This window comes from Mastomys coucha, chromosome X (genome assembly GCF_008632895.1).
Source record: "Mastomys coucha isolate ucsf_1 chromosome X, UCSF_Mcou_1, whole genome shotgun sequence".
Taxonomy (NCBI): Eukaryota; Metazoa; Chordata; class Mammalia; order Rodentia; family Muridae; genus Mastomys; species Mastomys coucha.
Window position 1 is genome coordinate 144351055 of NC_045030.1, and position 19504 is coordinate 144370558.

At 38.5% G+C, this 19504-nt stretch overlaps 1 protein-coding gene across 1 annotated transcript in view; it reads left to right on the top strand.

Annotated features, from left to right (window-relative positions):
• Fam120c (family with sequence similarity 120C) overlaps positions 1 to 19504 on the top strand; it is a 119281-nt gene that overhangs the window by 56066 nt on the left and 43711 nt on the right. Inside the window, 4 exon segments of the mRNA XM_031380844.1 lie at positions 17130 to 17229; positions 18066 to 18142; positions 18636 to 18923; positions 19486 to 19504. The exon segment at positions 19486 to 19504 is cut by the window's right edge and continues 254 nt beyond it. Coding sequence (XP_031236704.1) covers positions 17130 to 17229; positions 18066 to 18142; positions 18636 to 18923; positions 19486 to 19504 — 484 coding nt within the window.

Consider the following 19504-nt stretch of genomic DNA (forward strand, 5'->3'; position numbering starts at 1 on the left):
AAAAAAAAAAAAAAAAAAGACATACACACAGCCTTTAATTTTAATATGTCTTAGTAGCACAATAGCTGGGTAGCTGACTACCCTCCATGCTGTTAGAATCTACTTTTGATAACATCAAGTTATCACTTGCTATTTTCTGTGTTCCATCTGGGCTGCTCTTAACCCAGTTGGGCAGCCCTCAGGACTGTGTTCTCTTGGCCCTTAGCCCATGGAAGCTCTCCTTGCTCTTACACATTCTTCTTCCATGGCAACTTCTATTTTCTCCTCCTCATCCTCATCCTCTTTTATTCCAAGGCTGCTTCCTTCTGCTCCTTCCCTTCTCTTGGTCTTCTCTCTCCAAGCACATAAAACCTCAACCCCAACTATATCTCTTCTGCCTAGCTATTGGCTATCAGTATCTTTATTCACCAATCAGAATTAACTTGGGGGAAGGGTTCCAGGGGCCATGGGCAGACTCCAGGTATTGGGGGCTCGTACTTAGTATTATAGTAGACAGTAAAACACAAAACCTCAACTAACCTTGACAGACAGGACATTCCCCTAAAGGAGGAACATAAACTAAAATATACAAACAAGCCTCACATCTAGCAACACTTAACATTCATGGAGGCCCACACCCTGCAGTCTCTGCTCCAGGGGCAGGAATTATGTCATGCTGTCCCTTGCGCAGCCATACAGAACTCAGCAGAAGTCCATTCCTATACCTATATTATGTAGGATACTGTCTGTGTTTCATTCTAGCAGTTTCAGTGTTTTTAGGTTTCACATTTAGGTCTTTGATTCACTTGGAGATCATTTTTTGTAAGGTGAAAGATATGGGTCAAATTTCATTCTTCTATGTGTGAACTTCCAATTTCCTAGCACCATTTTTGGAAGATACTTTTTCTCAATTGTATATTTTTGCTGAATTTATGTGTACTCATGTTTGGGTCTTGGATTTTGTTGCAGTGGTCTATATGTGCCAGTACCATATTGCTTTTTTTCTTTTTTTTCTTTTTTTTTTTTTAACTTTGGCTCTGTAATATATCTTGAGATATGGAATAGTAAGTTCACTGGCAATGTTCTTTTAGCTCAGTATTATTTTGACTGGATTTTCTTGTGATTCCATACAAATTTTAGCATAGTTTTTTTCCTATTTCTGTAAAGAATAAGATGGGGATTTTGATTAGGATTGCATCAAATCTATACATAACTTTTGTTTGGTTGTTTGTTTGTTTGGTTGGTTGGTTTAGCCTTTTGAGACTGAGTTTCTCTGTGGAACAAGCCCTGGCTGTTCTAGACTCACTTTATAGACCAGACTGGCCTCGAATTCACAGATACTGCCTGCCTCTGCCTCCTATAATGGTCATTTTCATAGTAGTCTATCATTAACCCATGAGCATGGGATGTCATTCTATTTCTAGTAGTGTCTTTATCTCTTTCTTCAGATGTTTTGTTTTCATTGTAGGACTCCTTTATCTTCTTGTTTAGGTTTGTATGTAGATATCTGCGAGGCTGTTATGAATGAGAGTATGTCCATGATCTCTTTTCATCAATCATTCTTGTTGGTATATAGAAAGATTTTATTTTGTAAGTTGATTCTATATCCTCCCATGTTGCTGAAATTATTTAGTGTTTTTAGAAGTTTTCTGATAGAATTTTTGGGATCTCTTCTGTGTAATATCATGTCTTTGACAAATAAGGATAGTTTGACTTTTTCTTTTCCCATTTGTATTTTTTAATTTCCTTCTCTTACCTTATTATTCTAGCTTGTGCTTTGATCAGTATATTGAAAAGAAGTATGGATAGTCCTATCTTCTTCCTGATTTCAGTAGGATTATTTCAAGTTTTTCACCATTTAGGATTATGTTTGTTGTGAATTTCTCATATACAGTTTTTATTGTGCTGAGGTATGTTTCCTCTAATCCTAGTTTTTCTAGGACATTTATCATGAAGGCACTTTTTTCCCCAAATGCTTTTTCTGCATCTATTGAGATGATTATGTGGTTTTGTCTTTAAGTAAGTTTATGTGATTGTATATTACATCTGTTGATTTGCATATGTTGATCCATCCCTGCATCTCTGGGATAAAGCCAACTTAGTCATGGTATATAGTTGTTTGCTTTTTTTTTGCAAGTTATTTTATTGAACATTTTTGAATCTGTGTTCATCAGAGATATTGACCTGTTGTTTTGTTTTCTTCTTCGTTATGTCTTTATCTGGTTTGGTATTGGAATGATATTGGCTTCATAGAAGGACTTAGGGGTGCCTTCTTCTCTTTCTTCCTTCTTTCATTTTTTAGAATAGTTTAAGAAAGATTATCTATAGATAATCTGTAGTCTGGTGGATTTCTGTTTTAAGTGCATCTGGCCCTGGACTTAGTTGGAAGGCTTCTTTTTACTATTTCAATTTTTTAATTTGCTGTGGGTCTGTTCAGTGCTTTGGCTGGTTGGTGGTTTGGCTGAAACTATAAATGTGTCCATTGCTTTTAGGTTTTTCAACTTAACAGGTGGTGGCAGCACATGCCTTTAATCCTAGCGCTTGGGAGGCAGAGGCAGGTGGATTTCTGAGTTCGAGGCCAGCCTGGTCTACAGAGTAAGTGCCAGGACAGCCAGGACAACACAGAGAAAGCCTGTCTTGAAAAAAAAATATTAATATTATCATAATGCTTCCTTGTTCATTGCTGATTCTGTTAATTTGGGTCCTCTGTTTCTTTTTGTTATTTGAGCTAAGTCTGTCAATCTTTTCATTTTCTCAAACAACTATATCTTGGACTCATTGGTTTCCTTTATTTCTTTTTCCTCCTTTTATTTTTTTTCAATTTCACTTCTATATTCTTTTTTTTTACTTATTAACTATTATTACATTATGATGAAAAAAGTTACATGATTTCAATTTGTCTGAATTTGTTAACATTTAAAAACATATTTTAAGTAAATAGAATTAAATCACATTCTTGTTTCCCTTTTGTATCCCAACTCCTCCCTGAGATCTCCTCTTCAATACCTATAATATCTTTTTTATCATATTCCTTAAAATTTATAAAATATTATAACAATAAAAATGAGTACTATAAGAGTTATTTAATATAAAACAACAACACATGAGTTTATGGGGGCCAAACCTATTTAAACCATTCCATTCCACTCCCTGGCCCCCATAGACTTGCTCAAACACATGAGTCCATAGGAGCCATACCTAACCATAGTATATTGTATTTGGTCCACCCATCTTCTAAAATATCCATAGTCTATCAGTCTCAACAATGTTTAAAAGTTCAAAGTCTCTTCTGAGATTCATTCAATAGCTTAACTATAATCCCCTATAAAGTCAAAATCAAAAAGCAGATCACATACCTCTATCATCACAGAATATATATTACCATTCCAAAACATACTGAGGAAATCCTGGGCCAAAGCAAGACTAAAAGCCATCTGGGCAAACTCCAAACTCTACATCCCCATGTCTGATGTCCAACTTTCTTCTTTGTAGACTGCAACTTCTTTCTCTTGGACTGGTTGGTTCCACTTCCTGTTAGCAGCTTTCTTTGGCAGGTATCCCATGGCTCTGGTATCTTTACTTAACATCTTGGGGTCTCCAAAGCAACTTCAACTTCACAGCTTCTTGTTCCAATGTCTGGGTTCTACCCATGATCTTTTAGGCTCTCCCAGAGACCTTGAGTCACATCTCTAGCTCTGGGCTCTATACCACCCTGATTGACTCTACTCCAATGCTGCTGCTGTTCTTGGTGGTCATCCTATGATACTGGCATCTCTAATTTGCTGGAGTCTTCCACTGTAACTAGGCTTCATCAATAACCTCTCTTCATGGTGCTAAGCCTCAACTTCTTTGCATGACCCTTTCAGTCCTGGGCTATCAACTGCAACTGAGGCTGCACTTTACCAATGGCCTTCCTTGGCCTCTCACTGTGCCAAGCCTCAGATGTTTTCCATGACCCATTCATGCCTACACAACCAATACCACTTGAGTGATTCGTATACATCACCAAGTCCAGTTGCAGCACAAGGTTCAACTTTGACTATCTCTGGAACACAACTTTTATGTGCACTCAAAAAACACTTCCCAGAAGATTTCACCTCAGTGATGCTGGTCTCTTCTAAATCAATGCTAAATTCTTAGCTCCAGATAACCAGCATTGATTGTCCCAATAGTCCCTTCTATTCTTAACTCTTAAGTCAGAGCCACATGTCCAATGCTGCCGAGTTCTTTTGTTCATGTTCTATTTTATTATCACCAGATTTCTATTTTCCAGCTCCTTTACTGCCTAAGCTCAGCTGTGCTGAAATTTGCTCTGTAGATTGACCTTGAGCTTAGAAATTTGAATGGCTATCTTGTGCATGCTGGCATTAAAGGCATGTATTACCACACCTGGACTTAAGTGTTTTAATTTTTTTAAAACTGAGAACTTGCTCTGTATCAGGCTGGTCTTGAACTCAGAGATCTGCTTGTCTCTGTTTACTGGGATTAAAGGTGTGTGCCACCATGCCTGGACCTAAGCTTTTTATGGTGACTATGCCTAAAAATCCAGATCAAAAGCATGTGTCATTCCAATGTCAATTTGACACACAATCTTATCTCCTTGTGTCCAAATGAAAGCAATAACCATGTCATGTAAAATAACTATCCATTGTTCAACTTCAAACACATAACTAACTAATAGCTGGGTGGGATGTTTCCCTGAAATCACCACTCCCTCATGTCTCCTCAAACAAGGGATTTGGCTCCATTGTACTTCTTGGTGCCTCTTTAATACTTGAACCATACATTTTGTATTTTTCCTTTCTAAGCTTGCTACACTTGATCAAAATGCTCTTCATGAGAGTAAACCAGAAAACAAAGTCTCTGCTGGGCTTTTCTGAAACTTCCTGTGTTGATGTAATTAATCTGATTCTTTTCACTTTAGCCTTAGCCTCAGGCAGTCTCAGACATATGCAAAAAGCATCCACATTCTTCTCCAAAATATCACATAAACAGCCCTAGGGCCCATATTAGCATTCTTTTCCTCTGAAATCTCTTGAGCGAGGCTCCCACAGTTCAAACAAATCACTCTCAACACCAGTGTCTTCCATATTCCTACTAGGATGGCCCACTAAGCTCCACTTAAAGCATTCCATTGCTTTCCAAATCCAGAGTTCAAAAATCCTCATTCCTCTAAACAAAAACATGTTCAGGCTTTTCACTCCAATTCCCCAGTCCCTGGTACAACTTCTGTCTTAGTTAGGGTTTCCATTGCTGTGAAGAGACACAATGACCAGGGCTCTCTTATAAAGGACGACATTTAGTTGGAGCTGTCTTATAGGTTCTGATGTTCAGTCCATTATCATTGTGGCTTCAAGCATGGCAATATCTAGGCATGGTGCTGGAGGAGCTAAAAGTTCTATATCTTGCTCCAAAAGCAACTTCATCCTGAGAAGCCTACCCCTAGAGTAACACACTTCTTCCAACAAGGCCACCCCTATACCAGGCAGGTCATACCTCCTAATAATATCACTCCTGTGGGCCAAGCATTCAAACATATGAGTCTATGAGGACCAACCCTATTCAAACCACTACACCATTTAGTGTATGATGTCAATTAATTCTTTTTTAAAAAAGATTTATGTATTTATTATATATACAGCATTCTGCCTGCATGTATGCCTGCAGGCCAGAACAGGGTACCAGATCTCATTATAGATGGTTATGAGCCACCATGTGTTTACTAGGAATTGAATTCAAGACCTCTGGAGGAGTGGTTAATGCTCTTAACCTCTGAGCTATCTTTTCAGCCCAGCAATTCATTCTTATGTTTCTTTTATTTTTATCTCGATGATCTGTCTGTTGGAGAAAGTAGGCTATGATTTTTTTGTTTGTTTGTTTTGCTTTGTTTTTAAACAGGATTTGTTTTTGTAGTCCTGGCTGCCCTAGAACTAGCTCTGTCATCCAGGCTGGCCTTGAACTCACAGAGATCCACCTGCTTCCTGAGTGGTGAGACTAAAGGCATGTGCTACCACCACCCAGCTGATATATTGAAATCACCTATTGTGACCTTTTTCTATTAGTATATCATTTTATGAAATTGATTATACCAGTTTGGTACATATATTGATATACCAGTTTATTTAAGATATTAGTGTCTTCTTGGTGAGTATTCCCTTGATTAGAATGAAGTCTCCCTCTTTATTTCTTCTGATTAGTTTTAGTTTGGAGTCTATTTTGTCAGATATTTGGATAGCCGTACCTACTTGCTTCCGGGTCCTGTTTGATTGGAGTACTTTTGCCCATTGTTTTACTCTGTGTGTTTTGATTGGAGAACTAAGGCTGCTAATATCTAATGTTATTACTAAAGGTGTATTTTGATTGTAGTTATTGTATTGTCTGATTTTGGTGTTGTTTATAATTTAATTCATAGAGCCTGTGGTCTACTGGGTTTGTTGTTGTTGCTACCTGTGTGTGCTTGCAGTTCAGTAGTAAACTCAGCTGTTTAGAAACAACTTAGTGTTTTGTTTTTTGAGCCCCTCCCTTCTCAGTCCTCCTGCTATAAAGTCAGGACATTAATTATCCATTTTTTTGTGACTATAACAGGATAGAAGAGAAAATTACATCAAGTAAAGCATTGCTCCTCCAATCAAAGAGGAAGGAGTTTATCATGCCATCTTAGTTTCCTGCTGTTTCCCCATTGTTTCTACTGCCAACTGTTTGATTCAGGCTAGCCTTAAAAGGAACAGGAAAACAAAAAAGACTAGAAAAATAAGATTTTTGAATACTCTCTTAGTTTTTGAAAGTCTTTTGTCATTCCTCCAGCCAGAACTAGACTGGTGTTTCTCTTGGAATTTTCCTTCTCCCTGCAAGTGAATGGTTTTGGGTTATATTTTGTATTGTGTTCTTACTGGGAAATATCAGAACAAGAAATGCTCATATCAGTACTGGATCAATATACTTTAGGCTCTAGACTTCATCCATCTGCCTACTACTGTTTACCTTTTAGAATTAGCTGTATGATGAATAATATATTCTCTTATATTGATGATGGGAATGTAGTCTGAGATACTTGCCTCTTGGTTAGGAGTAGGAGTCCATGGTCACTTCTCCCTCTCGGTGCTGAGACCCTACCCTGTTTGGCTTGAACCTGTGTATGCTTCCTCAGTTTCTGTAAGTTCATGTATACATCAGTCCTGTTGTGTCTGGAAGACACTGTTTTCTTGGAGGCATTTAGCACCTCCTGCTCTTACAGTATTTCTGCATATCTTCCTGGGTCCTTGGGGATGGAGACATCTCATATAGCATTGAATATTGCAAAGTCTCTCACTGTCTGTACATTGTCCAGTTTTGGGTCTCTATGTTAGTTCTCATATACTGTAACAAGAAGTTTCTCTGATGATGGCTGAGCATGGACTGATATATAGATATAGCAGTGTATCATTAAGAGTTATTTTATTGTCTCATTTCTCTAGCAGAATATTAGTAATAGGTTTCCCCTAGGCCATGATATGTCTAATATCAGGTTCTTGGCCACTTTAGCAATATCAAATATTGGTTCCATCTCATGAAGTGGGCCTCGAATCCAATTTTTTTAGCAAGTGGCTAGTTATTCCCATAGTTTAATGTTATTGTTGTAGCATTGTCTCTGGCAGGCACTGTGGTAGGTCACAGGGTTTATTGCTGGGTAATATTGATTACCTTTCTCTTCCAGTAGTAACCTCCCAATACCATGAACACTAGTCAGTATGTGTGAAGCTTCTAGTTAGGTTAGAATTGACTTCTCTGTGTTCTATTACATATGTAAGTGCTATCTTCACCAATAGGGCCTTACTATCAGGTTGTGGAAAGCAACCCAGTTGCCTTGGCAATAGCCTGGGATGTTTGGGAATCCCTTTGGTAAACAAGTCAATATGATTTAACCCATTATTGGCACTGGAAATTTTTCATGACAGCATGTCTAATTGAGACATCAGCTCCTCTACTATTTGGTGACTATATTTAGATTCCTTTCTCATGTATGTGTAGGAAGCTTCTATAGTAGTAGGCTTCCTTATATGGTTTTTCAAAAATTCCTTTAGTATTAGTTGCCCCTCACCATGTTCCCTCTTTTACCCTTCTCTCCCATGTTCCTCCCTATTTAATCCCCTTATTTTAGTTTTCCTTTTTTCTCTCCATAACAATATATGTTGCAGGATTTTCCCTGTTCAATCACATTAGGGCAGTGGGAGGCTTGTGATTGGACAGGAGAAGGGAGGCAGAGTGAGGAGTTGAGGAGACAGGGAGAGTGGTCTGAGGAGGAGAGAGACCCAGAATGGAGGCTGACATAGTGTTATCAAAAGGTTAGAATAATTGGGTTAAAGCGTTATCATTATCATTTGGCTCTGAAATTATTGTATTGGCATCTTGTAAATTGTGTTATTATTGACACATAAATTTGATTGGCTAATTAAGCATTTTTAAGAGTCATGATTCTACCTGGTAATTAGGTGTTGAGATGGCTAACCAGGGGTGCGTGGGGCGTTTTGTGAAAGCAAGAGAAACTGGGGTTGGAAGCGTCCGAGAGATGGCCCAGTGGGAGCCACGTGGCCTCGCAGGGCTGTCGAGTTGTCAGGCCAAGAGACTGAGCAAGTGAGATCACCTGGAGTAGATTCTAGAGAGTTATTGGTGGCAGCAGGAGCAAGGGAGCGTGGCCTGGCCCCACTAAGAGTTGGCAGGTTCAATTTTTAATATTTCCTGCAACAAGTATATTTTATTTTCCTTTTCTTGTGAGGTTCGTTCCTTCCTCATGATCTTTACTATGAACCTAACCTCTGTAGTTATTCAGATTGTGGCTCATGTATTGAAAGCTTAGAAGCTAACATCCACATATAAGATAAAACAAAATGGGGATATAGTCTGAGATACTTGCTTCTTGGTTAGGGGTGGGAAGCCATTACCTCACTCAGGGAGATTTTTATCTTTTTTTAGTTCCATCCATTTACCTGCAAATTTCATAATTTCACTTTTCTTAACAGCTAAATAATGTACCACATTTTCTCTATCTATTCTTTTGTTTATGGACATCTGGGCTGTTTCCAATTTCTGACTATTATGAGTAGAGCAACAATGAACATGGATAAGCAAGTGTAGTATCTTCTGTAGTAAGATACAGTTTTGGGGATATGTCCCAGAGTATTAGAACTGGATGTTGAGGTCTAAACTTCCCAAGGAACTGCCACACTGATTTCCAAAGTATCTGTACAAGTTTGCAGTTCCAACAGCAATAAGGGAATGTTCCCCTTATTTCATAGCCTCTCGAGCATGAGTTGTCACTTGTGTTATTGATCTTAGCCATTCTGACAGGAGTAAGATGGGGTCTGAAAGTAGTTTGATTTGCATTTCCATGATGGGTAAAGATGATTTCTTTCCTTTTAACATCTTATCATATTCCATTTTTGATGGTGCCTCAAGTTACTCATTTTCTATAGATATACTTTTGAGTTTCCAGTTTGAGAAAATTATGAATAAAACTGTTATCAACAGTTTATATATTTTAGAAGATATACATACTCATTTCTCTTGGGTAGGATTACAATACCATATGGTAAATGTATATTTGATTTTGTAAGAGACTGCTATATTATATTCCAAACTGTACCAATCCACAGTCCTACTACTAGTGTGATAGAATTTCAGTTATTCCATATCCTTGCCATTGTTTAATATTAATTGTATTTAATTTTAGCCTTTCTGATAAATATGTAATTATGTCACATCATAGTTTTATATGTTTAAGTGATTTGGGTTTTAATGTTCATGACTTTTGAAATAAGAATTTCATTTTATGGTGTTTTCTAAGGGTATAATCTATAATCTAGCCAAAAATCAAATGGACATTGTATCTGTTCATTGTATAACTTATAATAGCCAAATTTGAAAAAAAAACCCTAAATGTCAGATTATAAGTGATTATGAGTATGATATATTTACAATAATATGGAACCATTCAGACATCAATAGATTAGTAGAGTCAACATCAGGGTAGAAAGTTACACATATAGTACCAACTGTAGAAATGGAAATGGATTAAAACAGACTGGATATACTTAGTGGACCATGGTAGTACCTACCTAGAATTCCAGCAATCTAGAGGCTGAGAAAGGAGGGCCATGAGTCTGAAGCCAGCTTAGGCGACATAGTAAATTCCAAACTACGATGGGCAATGGAATGAAATTCTATGCCAATAATATAAATCAAGAGAAGGGGAAGAGACACAGTTCTTTTTTAATGACTATGCTTTGGACTTCTAAACAAGATGGCTGCATCAGAGTGAGCCAGTCAAGGAGAAAGCTAAAGTAAGAAAAAAAAAAAAACATAGCCTTTATCTCAAAGAGAGAAATAGAGAAGAGCTTCAGAAATCTAGACTGAAGGAAAGGCCATCCAGAGACTGCCCCACCTAGGGATCTATTCCATCTACAGACATCAAACCCAGACACTATTGCTGATGCCAAGAAGTGCTTGCTGACAGGAGCCTGATATAGCGGTCTCCTGAGAGGCTCTGCCAGTACCTGACCAATACAGATGGGATGCTTTCAGCCAACCATTGGATTAAGCATGGGACCCCAATGGAGGAGTTAGAGGAAGGACTGAAGGAGCTGAAGGGGTTTGCAACCCCATAGGAAGAACAACAATATCAACCAACCAGACCCCCCAAAGCTCCCAGGGACTAAACCACCAACCAAAGAGTATACATGGAGGGATCCATGGCTCCAGCTGCATATGTAGCAAAGGATTACCTTATCTGGCATCAATGGGAGGAGAGGCCCTTGGTTCTGTAGACATTTGATGACCCAGTATATGGGAATGCTTGTGCAGTGAGGTGGGAGTGGGTGGGTGGTTGGATTGGGGGGGCACCCTTGTAGAAGCAGGGGGAGGGGAATGGTATAGGAGGTTGTGGAAGGAAAACCAGGAAGAGGGAAAACATTTGAAATGTAAGCAAATAAAATAACCAATATAAAAGAAGAAATCCATGAAGGAAGTGCAAGATTACCTACAACCAAACAGATAAAAAAGCAGAGGAAAAGGCTAAAGGAGTTTAAGAGATTTGCAACCTCATGGGAAGAACAACAATATCAACCAACCAGACCCCCCAGAACTCCTAGGGACTAAACCACCAACCAAAGAGTACACATGGCTCCAGCTGCATATGTAGCAGAGGATGGCCTTGTCATGCGCCAATGGAAGGAGAAGTCCTTGGTCCTATGAAGCCTCAATAGATGCCACAGTGTAGGGGAATTGGGTGTGGGGAGGTGGGAGTAGGTGGGTGGGTGGAGCAAGAGGAGGGAAGATATGATAGGGTGTTTCCAGGAGGGAAGGGAAATGAGAAAGGGGATAACATTTGAAATATAAATAAAGAAAATATCCAATAAAAAAAACAACCTTTGAGGAAGGATTTCTTAATATAACTTTCTGTATCAAAATTATTTAGTTGTAAGATTTCAGTTGTATGGTTAGAAGTATAAGAAATTAATTATATATGGAATATTTAAAAAAAAAAAAAAAGAAGTACTTCAATGACAAAGAAAATTGTCTTAGCCTTCCAGGAATGGTAGTACGTACCTTTAACAGAGACACGCCTAGAAGATACCCTGGAAGATACAAAGAAATGGATCCTATGCGGGAGACAGAATACAGTGCATGCCTTGGCACTGACAGAGCCATGCAGATGTAGGAAAAGAGACCAGAGCCCTGCACAAGCTGAATGGATGAGAGACAGGCAGGAAAGACACCAAGGCTAACAAGAGCCACTCCAAAGTTGTCCCCAGCAACCATTAGCAACCTCTGGGAAAAGGAAGACAAAGTATGACAACTGCTGTGTATCAGAATTGGAGCAAAAGACACCAAGCTGAGCAGCCTCTGCAGAGAGCAATGGAAATGTGCTGAGAGTGGAAAGCTGAGAGTCTCTCAACTTGATAGCTATCATCTTGACAGATGGAGCAGGAGGGGTTGTGTTGTTCACAGGAAGTTGACTACCCGATAGATCTAAGGGAAACACAGAGGACAGGTTTTCTCCAAACCAGAAGGAAGCTTTGACTAAGAGTTTAATACCTTCTATGTCATTTTATTGCTTCTGTTTTTATACACTTTATTTTTTAATGTTTTATTTCTAATATACATATATATACATATGTATGTATGTGTATGTGTATATATATATACACACACACATACATACATACATACATACATACATACACGCACCCTTTTAGACCCTTAACATGTATACTAGGGTAAGTTGTATATTGTAAGTAACTTGTATACTTGTTCTACTGCTTTTTTTCTACCTCTAACCCACATAATCTTCTCCTTGCAACTCTTTCTTCTCTTACACTCTACCTCACTAGTTCCCTACTATGCTATTTAAATATACTACCTGTCCCACAACTAGGGCCCGAGTATTCTTATTTCTAAACTTTATTAGGAAAGTAAGTCAGGAGGATAGTAGGTTTTCCTGCAGCTAAGTGAATATACTGCCAAACTAGCCTGATTTTTACTGCAGTGGATTTTCATGAACCCACCAGGAAGACTGATATAAAATAAAACAAATAAGGGCCAAGAAGATGGCATCAAGTAAAATACTTGCTGCATAAGAATGGGAATCATAGTTCCAATCCCTACCATCCACATAATAAAGCTAAGAATGGCTGCATGTTCTTAAAACCGCAGCACTGGGTGGGGAGAGGAGCAAGACAGACACATCCTGGGAACTCATTGGCCATTCAGCCCACCCCAAACTGCCAGCTACTGATTTAGTGGAAGATACTGTCTCAAGGCAATAAGACAGTGATAAAGAAAGATACTAGATATACTCCTATGGACTTCACATTTGTGTGCACGAGTGTGCACACCTGCACAATCACATGCATGTACCACACACAGAGACAAGTAAAAACTGCAAAAGAAAAGACCACAAACTGGAGAGTATACCCACTCCAACAGATATGTAAGATACAATAAAGAAACTTCAGAATCATGAGACAGTACTTTACTACAACATCTCCACAAGTATCCTCAAAAACATGGAAAAAAGATAAGCTAGCTGAAATCCCAGAAAAGGTTTTTACAGTCCTACATTTTGGAAGGATCAGCAACCAAACACAGGACTTGAATCAAAATATTTAACTCAAGACACACACAAAAAAATTTACAAAACCAAGAACCAAAGTGGATAAGAGTCAGCAACTGAGATGAAGAATTTAAATCATGGGGAAAAAAATCACCAAGGAAATTAAGATGCAGAAAAAGAACCAAACAGAAATTTTGGAAATAGAAAGAAGCAATCAATCACTTATATTAAAAACAACATATAAAGTAACAACAGATAAGACAAAGAAGATAAACAAATCTTAGGGATGAAAGACAAAGTCAGGACAATGATATATGCACACTTATATAAAGAAAAAAATCAACAAATATAACCAAAACTTCCAGTATAGCTGGAATATACTCAAGAAACCAAAAAGGAATCTGTTGCAGAGAAGAGGAGGCTGAGATAAAATCAAATGGCTTACACAACATATTCTATTAAATTATAGCAAGGAATTTCACAAACATACAGAAGGAAATATACACCCAAACACAAGAAGTGTGCAGAACCCCAAATATTTACAAATAAAGGAGAACCTCTGCATGACATAGTCAAGAAATCTCCCTCAGACTAAGTAAAGTTGCTGAGGCCATGCAGGGGTGTCCCTGCATGGAGGCCCAGAGAGGCCATTGCATAAAGCTGTGAAGCTGAAGCCTAGATTGCCTTGGAGACAAGATGTTAGAGATGCCAGAGCTGTGGGATACTTTCTGAGAAAAGATGCTGATAGGAAGTGGAACCAGCCAAAGAGAAAAGAAGTGTGTTGCAGTTGATAAAGATATAAGGTGTTGGAGATCTGAAAAGCTTTTTGGCATCAGACATGAAGATACAGTATCTGGAGTTTGCCCAACTAGTTTTTGGTCTGCTTTGCTCTATTATTTCCTTACTGTGCTCCCTTCCCTATGTTTTGGAATGGTAATCTATATCCTGTGCCATGGTATGTTGGAAGTGTGTAATCTACTTTTTGGTTGTAGGAGATTACACTTAAGAGATTGCGTGAATCTCAGAAGAAACTTTGAACTTTAGACTTTTAAACATTGAGTCTGTGATAGACTATGAGGACTTTTGAAGTTGGACTAAGTGCATTCAAAGACACAAGTCTATGGGGGCCAGGGAGGGTAATGTGGTGGTTTGAATAAGTTTGGCTCCCCATAGATTCCTGTGTTTGAATGCTTGCTCTACATGGAGTAGCACTATTAGGAGGTATGGCCTTATTGGAGGAAGTATGGCCTTCTTAGAGGAATTTTTTCACTGTCAAGGCAGGGCTTTGAGATCTTAAATGCTCAAGCTATATTCAGTGTGAAGAAAAATGCAGTCTCCTGGATGTCTTTGGATCAAGATGCAGAACTCTCTCATGCACAATGTCTGCCTGCATGCTGCTGTACTTCCCACCATGTTGATAATGATTAAACCTCTGAAATTGTAGCCAGCTCCAATTAAATGTTTGTCTTGGTCATGTTACCTCTTCATAGCAATGAAAACCATCAGACAATAGTGGAATAGAACTAGAGATCAACAGAAAATCTAACCTCAGAAAATCTACAATACTTGGCTAAAAAAATATACGTTTGTGTCATAAGATAAATGAGAGAAAAAAACTTAAATTTTTAGAATCAAATAAAAATAGCACAGCATGCCTGGGATTCTATCCATTCAGTCCTAAGAGTAAAATGTAAAGTTGTACATGGCTCACATTTTAAAAATCAGACAACAGCCAGGTGGTGGTAGCACTGGTCTTTATTCCCAACACTTGGGAGGCAAAGGCAGGCAGATCTCTGAGTTCGAGGTCAGCCTGGATTACCAAGCTAGTTCCAGGACATCCAGGGCCACACATAGAAACCATATTTCCAAAAACAACAAGAAACAAAAATCAGAAACCTGTCGATATGGCTCAGTGTGTAAAGACACTTGCTGTCAATTTAGTAAACTTCGTTCAATCACTGCAACTCATGAGATGAAGGAGAGAACTGACTACAAGTTTTCCTCTGACTTCACATGTGTGCATATACACACACTAAATATATTATTTAAAAAAATCAGTTGTCTTGAAAAGAAGGACCTAATGGTGTACCCCGAGACTCTAGAAAAAGAAGCCAAACCCAAATTCCTCAGATAGCAATAAATAATAAAAATGAAGGTAGACATTAATAAAATAGACACTAAAAGAACAATACAGGGGCTGGAGAGATGGCTCAGTGAATAACAACACTTGGTGGTTTTATTTGTTTTGTTTGTTTGTTTGGGTTATTTATTTGTTTATTTATTTATTTATATTGTCAAATACCTGGGTTCAGTTCCCAGTACTCACATGGCAAGTAAAAACTCTCTGTTACTCCAGTTTCACAGGATCCAACACCTCCTTCTGGCCTTCATTGGCAGTATACATGACATATATACAGGTAAAACACCCAAACATATAAAATAAAAGTGATACACCTATTAAAAAATATATAGAATTATCAGACAAAAATTTGGTTCTTTGAAAAGATTGACAAGGGCTAGCCAAATGGCTTAGTTGGTAATACTGCTTGCTGTGAAAGTCCGATGACCTGCACATGATCCCCAGAACCCACAGTGGAACAAGAGTTGTTCTCTCAAAGGTTGTCCTCCATATGCATGCTGTGTTGTGCTCATGCACATGTGTTTGTAAAAAAAAATAAAAATTTAAAGAAAAGTATATGTTTAAAAAATTAAAAAGGAGCCCATAGTTAAGAGACTTCAGATATTTAGAGAGGCTTTGAGTATTTTGGAAAGGGCTTGAATGTTGAAAGAGGCCTTGGATGTTTTAAGAGACTTTTAAAGTTAAGTATGTTTTATGTTGTGATATTAATATTAATATGAGATCTTGGGGATGAACAAGAAAGAAAAGGTTATGGTTTAACAATGATACATTTATGTGTCAAGTTGACAAAGGGTTGATTGTCATGATTAGTTTTATGTCAAATTGGCACAAGCTGGAATCATTCAGTTAAGAAAATGTCCCCACCAGTTTGGCCTGTAGGCAAGCCTATGGCACTTTCTTTGATTGATGATTGATTTGAGAGGTTCCAGATTACTGTGGACAGTTCTATCCCCTTGGCTGGTGGTCCTGGGTTCTATAAGAAAGCAGGCTGAGTGATGCAAGAGAAACAAGCCAGTAAGCTGCACTCCTCCGTGGCCTCTACATCAGCTGCTGCCTTCAGGTTCCTCCTGCCATCAGTTCCTCCTCTGATTTCCATCAGTGATGGAGTGTGACTTGAGAGTTGTAAGATGAACCAAACCCTCTCCTCCCCATGTAGTTTTGGTCATAATGTTTTATTTTAGCAATAGAAACTGTACAGCTCCCAAACCATGGGTCTGGAATTAGGCCTGTGGGTGCACAGATGGCATCCAACAGAAAGAAGGATGGGAGAGGAAAGAGCCAGTCAAAGATGAGTCTTGATGAAAGCAGGTTCTAAGGCCACAGATCTAGAGCTAGGTCTTTGGGTGTGGAGGTGGTTACACCAGGTGGAAGAGAATTGGAGTTTTTGGGAAAGGGGTGATGGGAAAAGGAGGAAGGGACTTATCCAGGCAAAGTCTCTCAGAAGCAAAGAGAATTCATGGCCATGGTCTAGAATTAGGCTTGTGATTTGCAGATGAGAGGAAAGGGAGGAAGGAATGGGAAAGAGAAGAAATAAGTGACATGTTAGGGGATTTACATATGAAGATTGTTGAAGGCCACAGTATGGAACTAGGTTTATAGGTTTGGAGGTGCAGTGGATTGGGAGGAGGGCATGGCATTTGTTTATATTTTGTTTTTGAGACAGCATTTCACTGTGTAGCCCTGGATAGCCTGTAACTGACTATGTAAATTAAACTGACCTCAAACTCACAGAGATCTACCTGCCTCTTCCTCTTGAGTACTGGGATTAATGTTTTTTTTTTCCTACCTAATCTTTTGCTTTCCTGGGTTTCTTTAAATATTTTGTTTCTGCTATCATTTTGACTTTCAATGTATATATTGTATGAAAAAGACACTCTTGTGTTGTTGTTTCTTTTTCTGAAAATCTGATGTTCCAACATCCAGTCTAGGACAGAAGATAAAATAGAACGATTCAAGAAAGCAGTTGAGTACTATTCAGTCACAACCAAACTCTCTTCACTGCCAGTGGGCCCTTCCTTTCTAGGTAAGGCTTCCAGCTGCTGTTAAATTGAGTTTATTCCTTAGGGCCAGAATGGAACCTCTTGTTTCTGCCTGTGTCCTGCCTTTTCCCATTTATAGGTGGTGGGGGGGGGGATAGTGCTATTTCTTTAGCTTGGGCTTCTAATACTAACCCTCATTGTGACCTGGTGCATGTATAAATAGCCCTGTCTTTGGCAGCAAGCTCAATTTTAAATTCTTCTGTTCCTTGCTAGCTGTGTGATATCTTCGCTTCACGTTTGTATGCAGAGTTATTACCAGATTAAATACCTTGTATAGGATCCCTAGTATGCCACTTATTCATTTTACCAGTATTACATCACATAGATGCTATCTTACCACAGAAACTTCATGTCGCTTATTTCTTGATAAAAATACTTTGATTAATTGTTGCCATTGTAAATTTGACAGGTTTATTAAAGTGAACTGGGAACTCAGTTTGAAGGAATTAATATTGAATATATATTCAATATTATCACAAGGAACAGCTTGTGAATATACCCGTACATAATCTCAGTCTCATGCGCCCAGTTTAGATATCTTGAGGGTGTCAAAGACAGTGTAAGGAAATCCCACAAAGTACAAAAAGCCAGATTTGTGGAATAGTCCGTGATAGCTGATCAGTGAATTATAACTTTTTCCAATGCCAGGGATCTAACCAGTGGCTCTGTGCATGCAGGGCAACTGACCTACCACTGTTCCACATCCTCAGATCATAAACTTTATAACAGGTTTTTTAATGCAGTGATGGTTTAACACAATGTAATAAATATGGTAAAAATGATTAGTATTGCTGAAGCATAGCACTTTTCTTGGCTTCAGGCTTTCGAAATAATCGACTTGGAAATCCTCCCCTTCCACGGAATCAGATGGGCCCTATTCCTCCTGGAAAGCCAATGGTAAGCATTTGTTGATGATATATTCAGTTGATGATATATTCATTAAGGGGATTAGGATCACTGGCTTGTGTTAGACTCAGACTCATTCCTGATTTTTATAATCTGAATTGAGGAGTTAGGATGATTTAGTCTTAATTAGATTTTGCAGGTCTTATTGTTTTGTACCTTGAAGCTGGAAGACTGTTGAAAGAGAGCATCCAAGTTAGTAAACACTAGGACACTAAATGTACGTGTGTATGTGTGTGTTTGTGTGTTCATGTGTGTGCATGTGTCACAAAATATTTCTAAGGGATCTAGTTTCGTTAATTTTCCTGAATCAGGTAAATCCTATTCAGATATCACAGTCAGAATTATTTCTTAATATTTTCAGTAGGTACTTCATGCCTCAACAGTTCCTACTATTGGTATCATCTACTATATCACAGCTTCTGAGGAAAACATCTTGTATCCTGGTAAAATGTTAAATAGCTTTTCTGTCTGTTTTATTCTTTAGTTTTCTCGCCAGGTGCCCCAGAAAATGAAATACCCACCACCATTTCCAATGGGACCCAACTCGTCTATTCTTTTCTCCCATGGTGTGGGGGAATCCCATGCTTTCTCTGAGGATGCCATGCTACAGGACAATTCCTTTGCCAATTGGGCTGTTTCTTATGACTCTAATACATCCCAGTTTCCTAACTGCTTGACTTCCAAAACTTCACCTCCTTTGGGACCAGATTCTTCCCATTCCTCTTCCTCTGATGGTGATGAGGCAAATGGAGCTGCTTCTGAGTAAGTGTCTGTGTAAGCAATCATAAGAAATGCATTCAGAAGAAATGCGGAGAAGTGGGTGTTCTTGGCTTCCTTTTGTTACTCTTTGCCCTTGATTCTTCTGCAGGTGCTCACTTTCAGATAGCCAGGCCATATAGGAAAGGCCGTTGCTTAGGAAATCCTAATATGGATATGCTACATAACAATCCTGTCATTTTTCAGTTTGTGAGGAACATAGACTGAAAGTTAAAAGAATGACAGAATTTATATAGTTGAAATATTCAAACAGTTCCTTAGTAACAAATATAGGTCTCATATGGCTTGATTGTATTTAGAGTATTACTCTAAAGAGATAGAGCTACTTTGAGATTAAAATATTAATTATTTTCTTAGGCTATGTATGGGGAGAGGAAACATGACATCTTAAAAGTATAAAGAATCCAGAGTGTGTCTTCCATAACATTTTATTCTTTGGTCTGTGTCAGGTGAAGGAGGACAGTGGACAGTGATGATCACTGAGAGGAAAAGGTGTCAAGTCCAGTCCTAACCCAGCGTTTTGACCATCAGAGAATTTTACAAGTCCTTGTGATCAGGACTTGAGTGGAAATATCT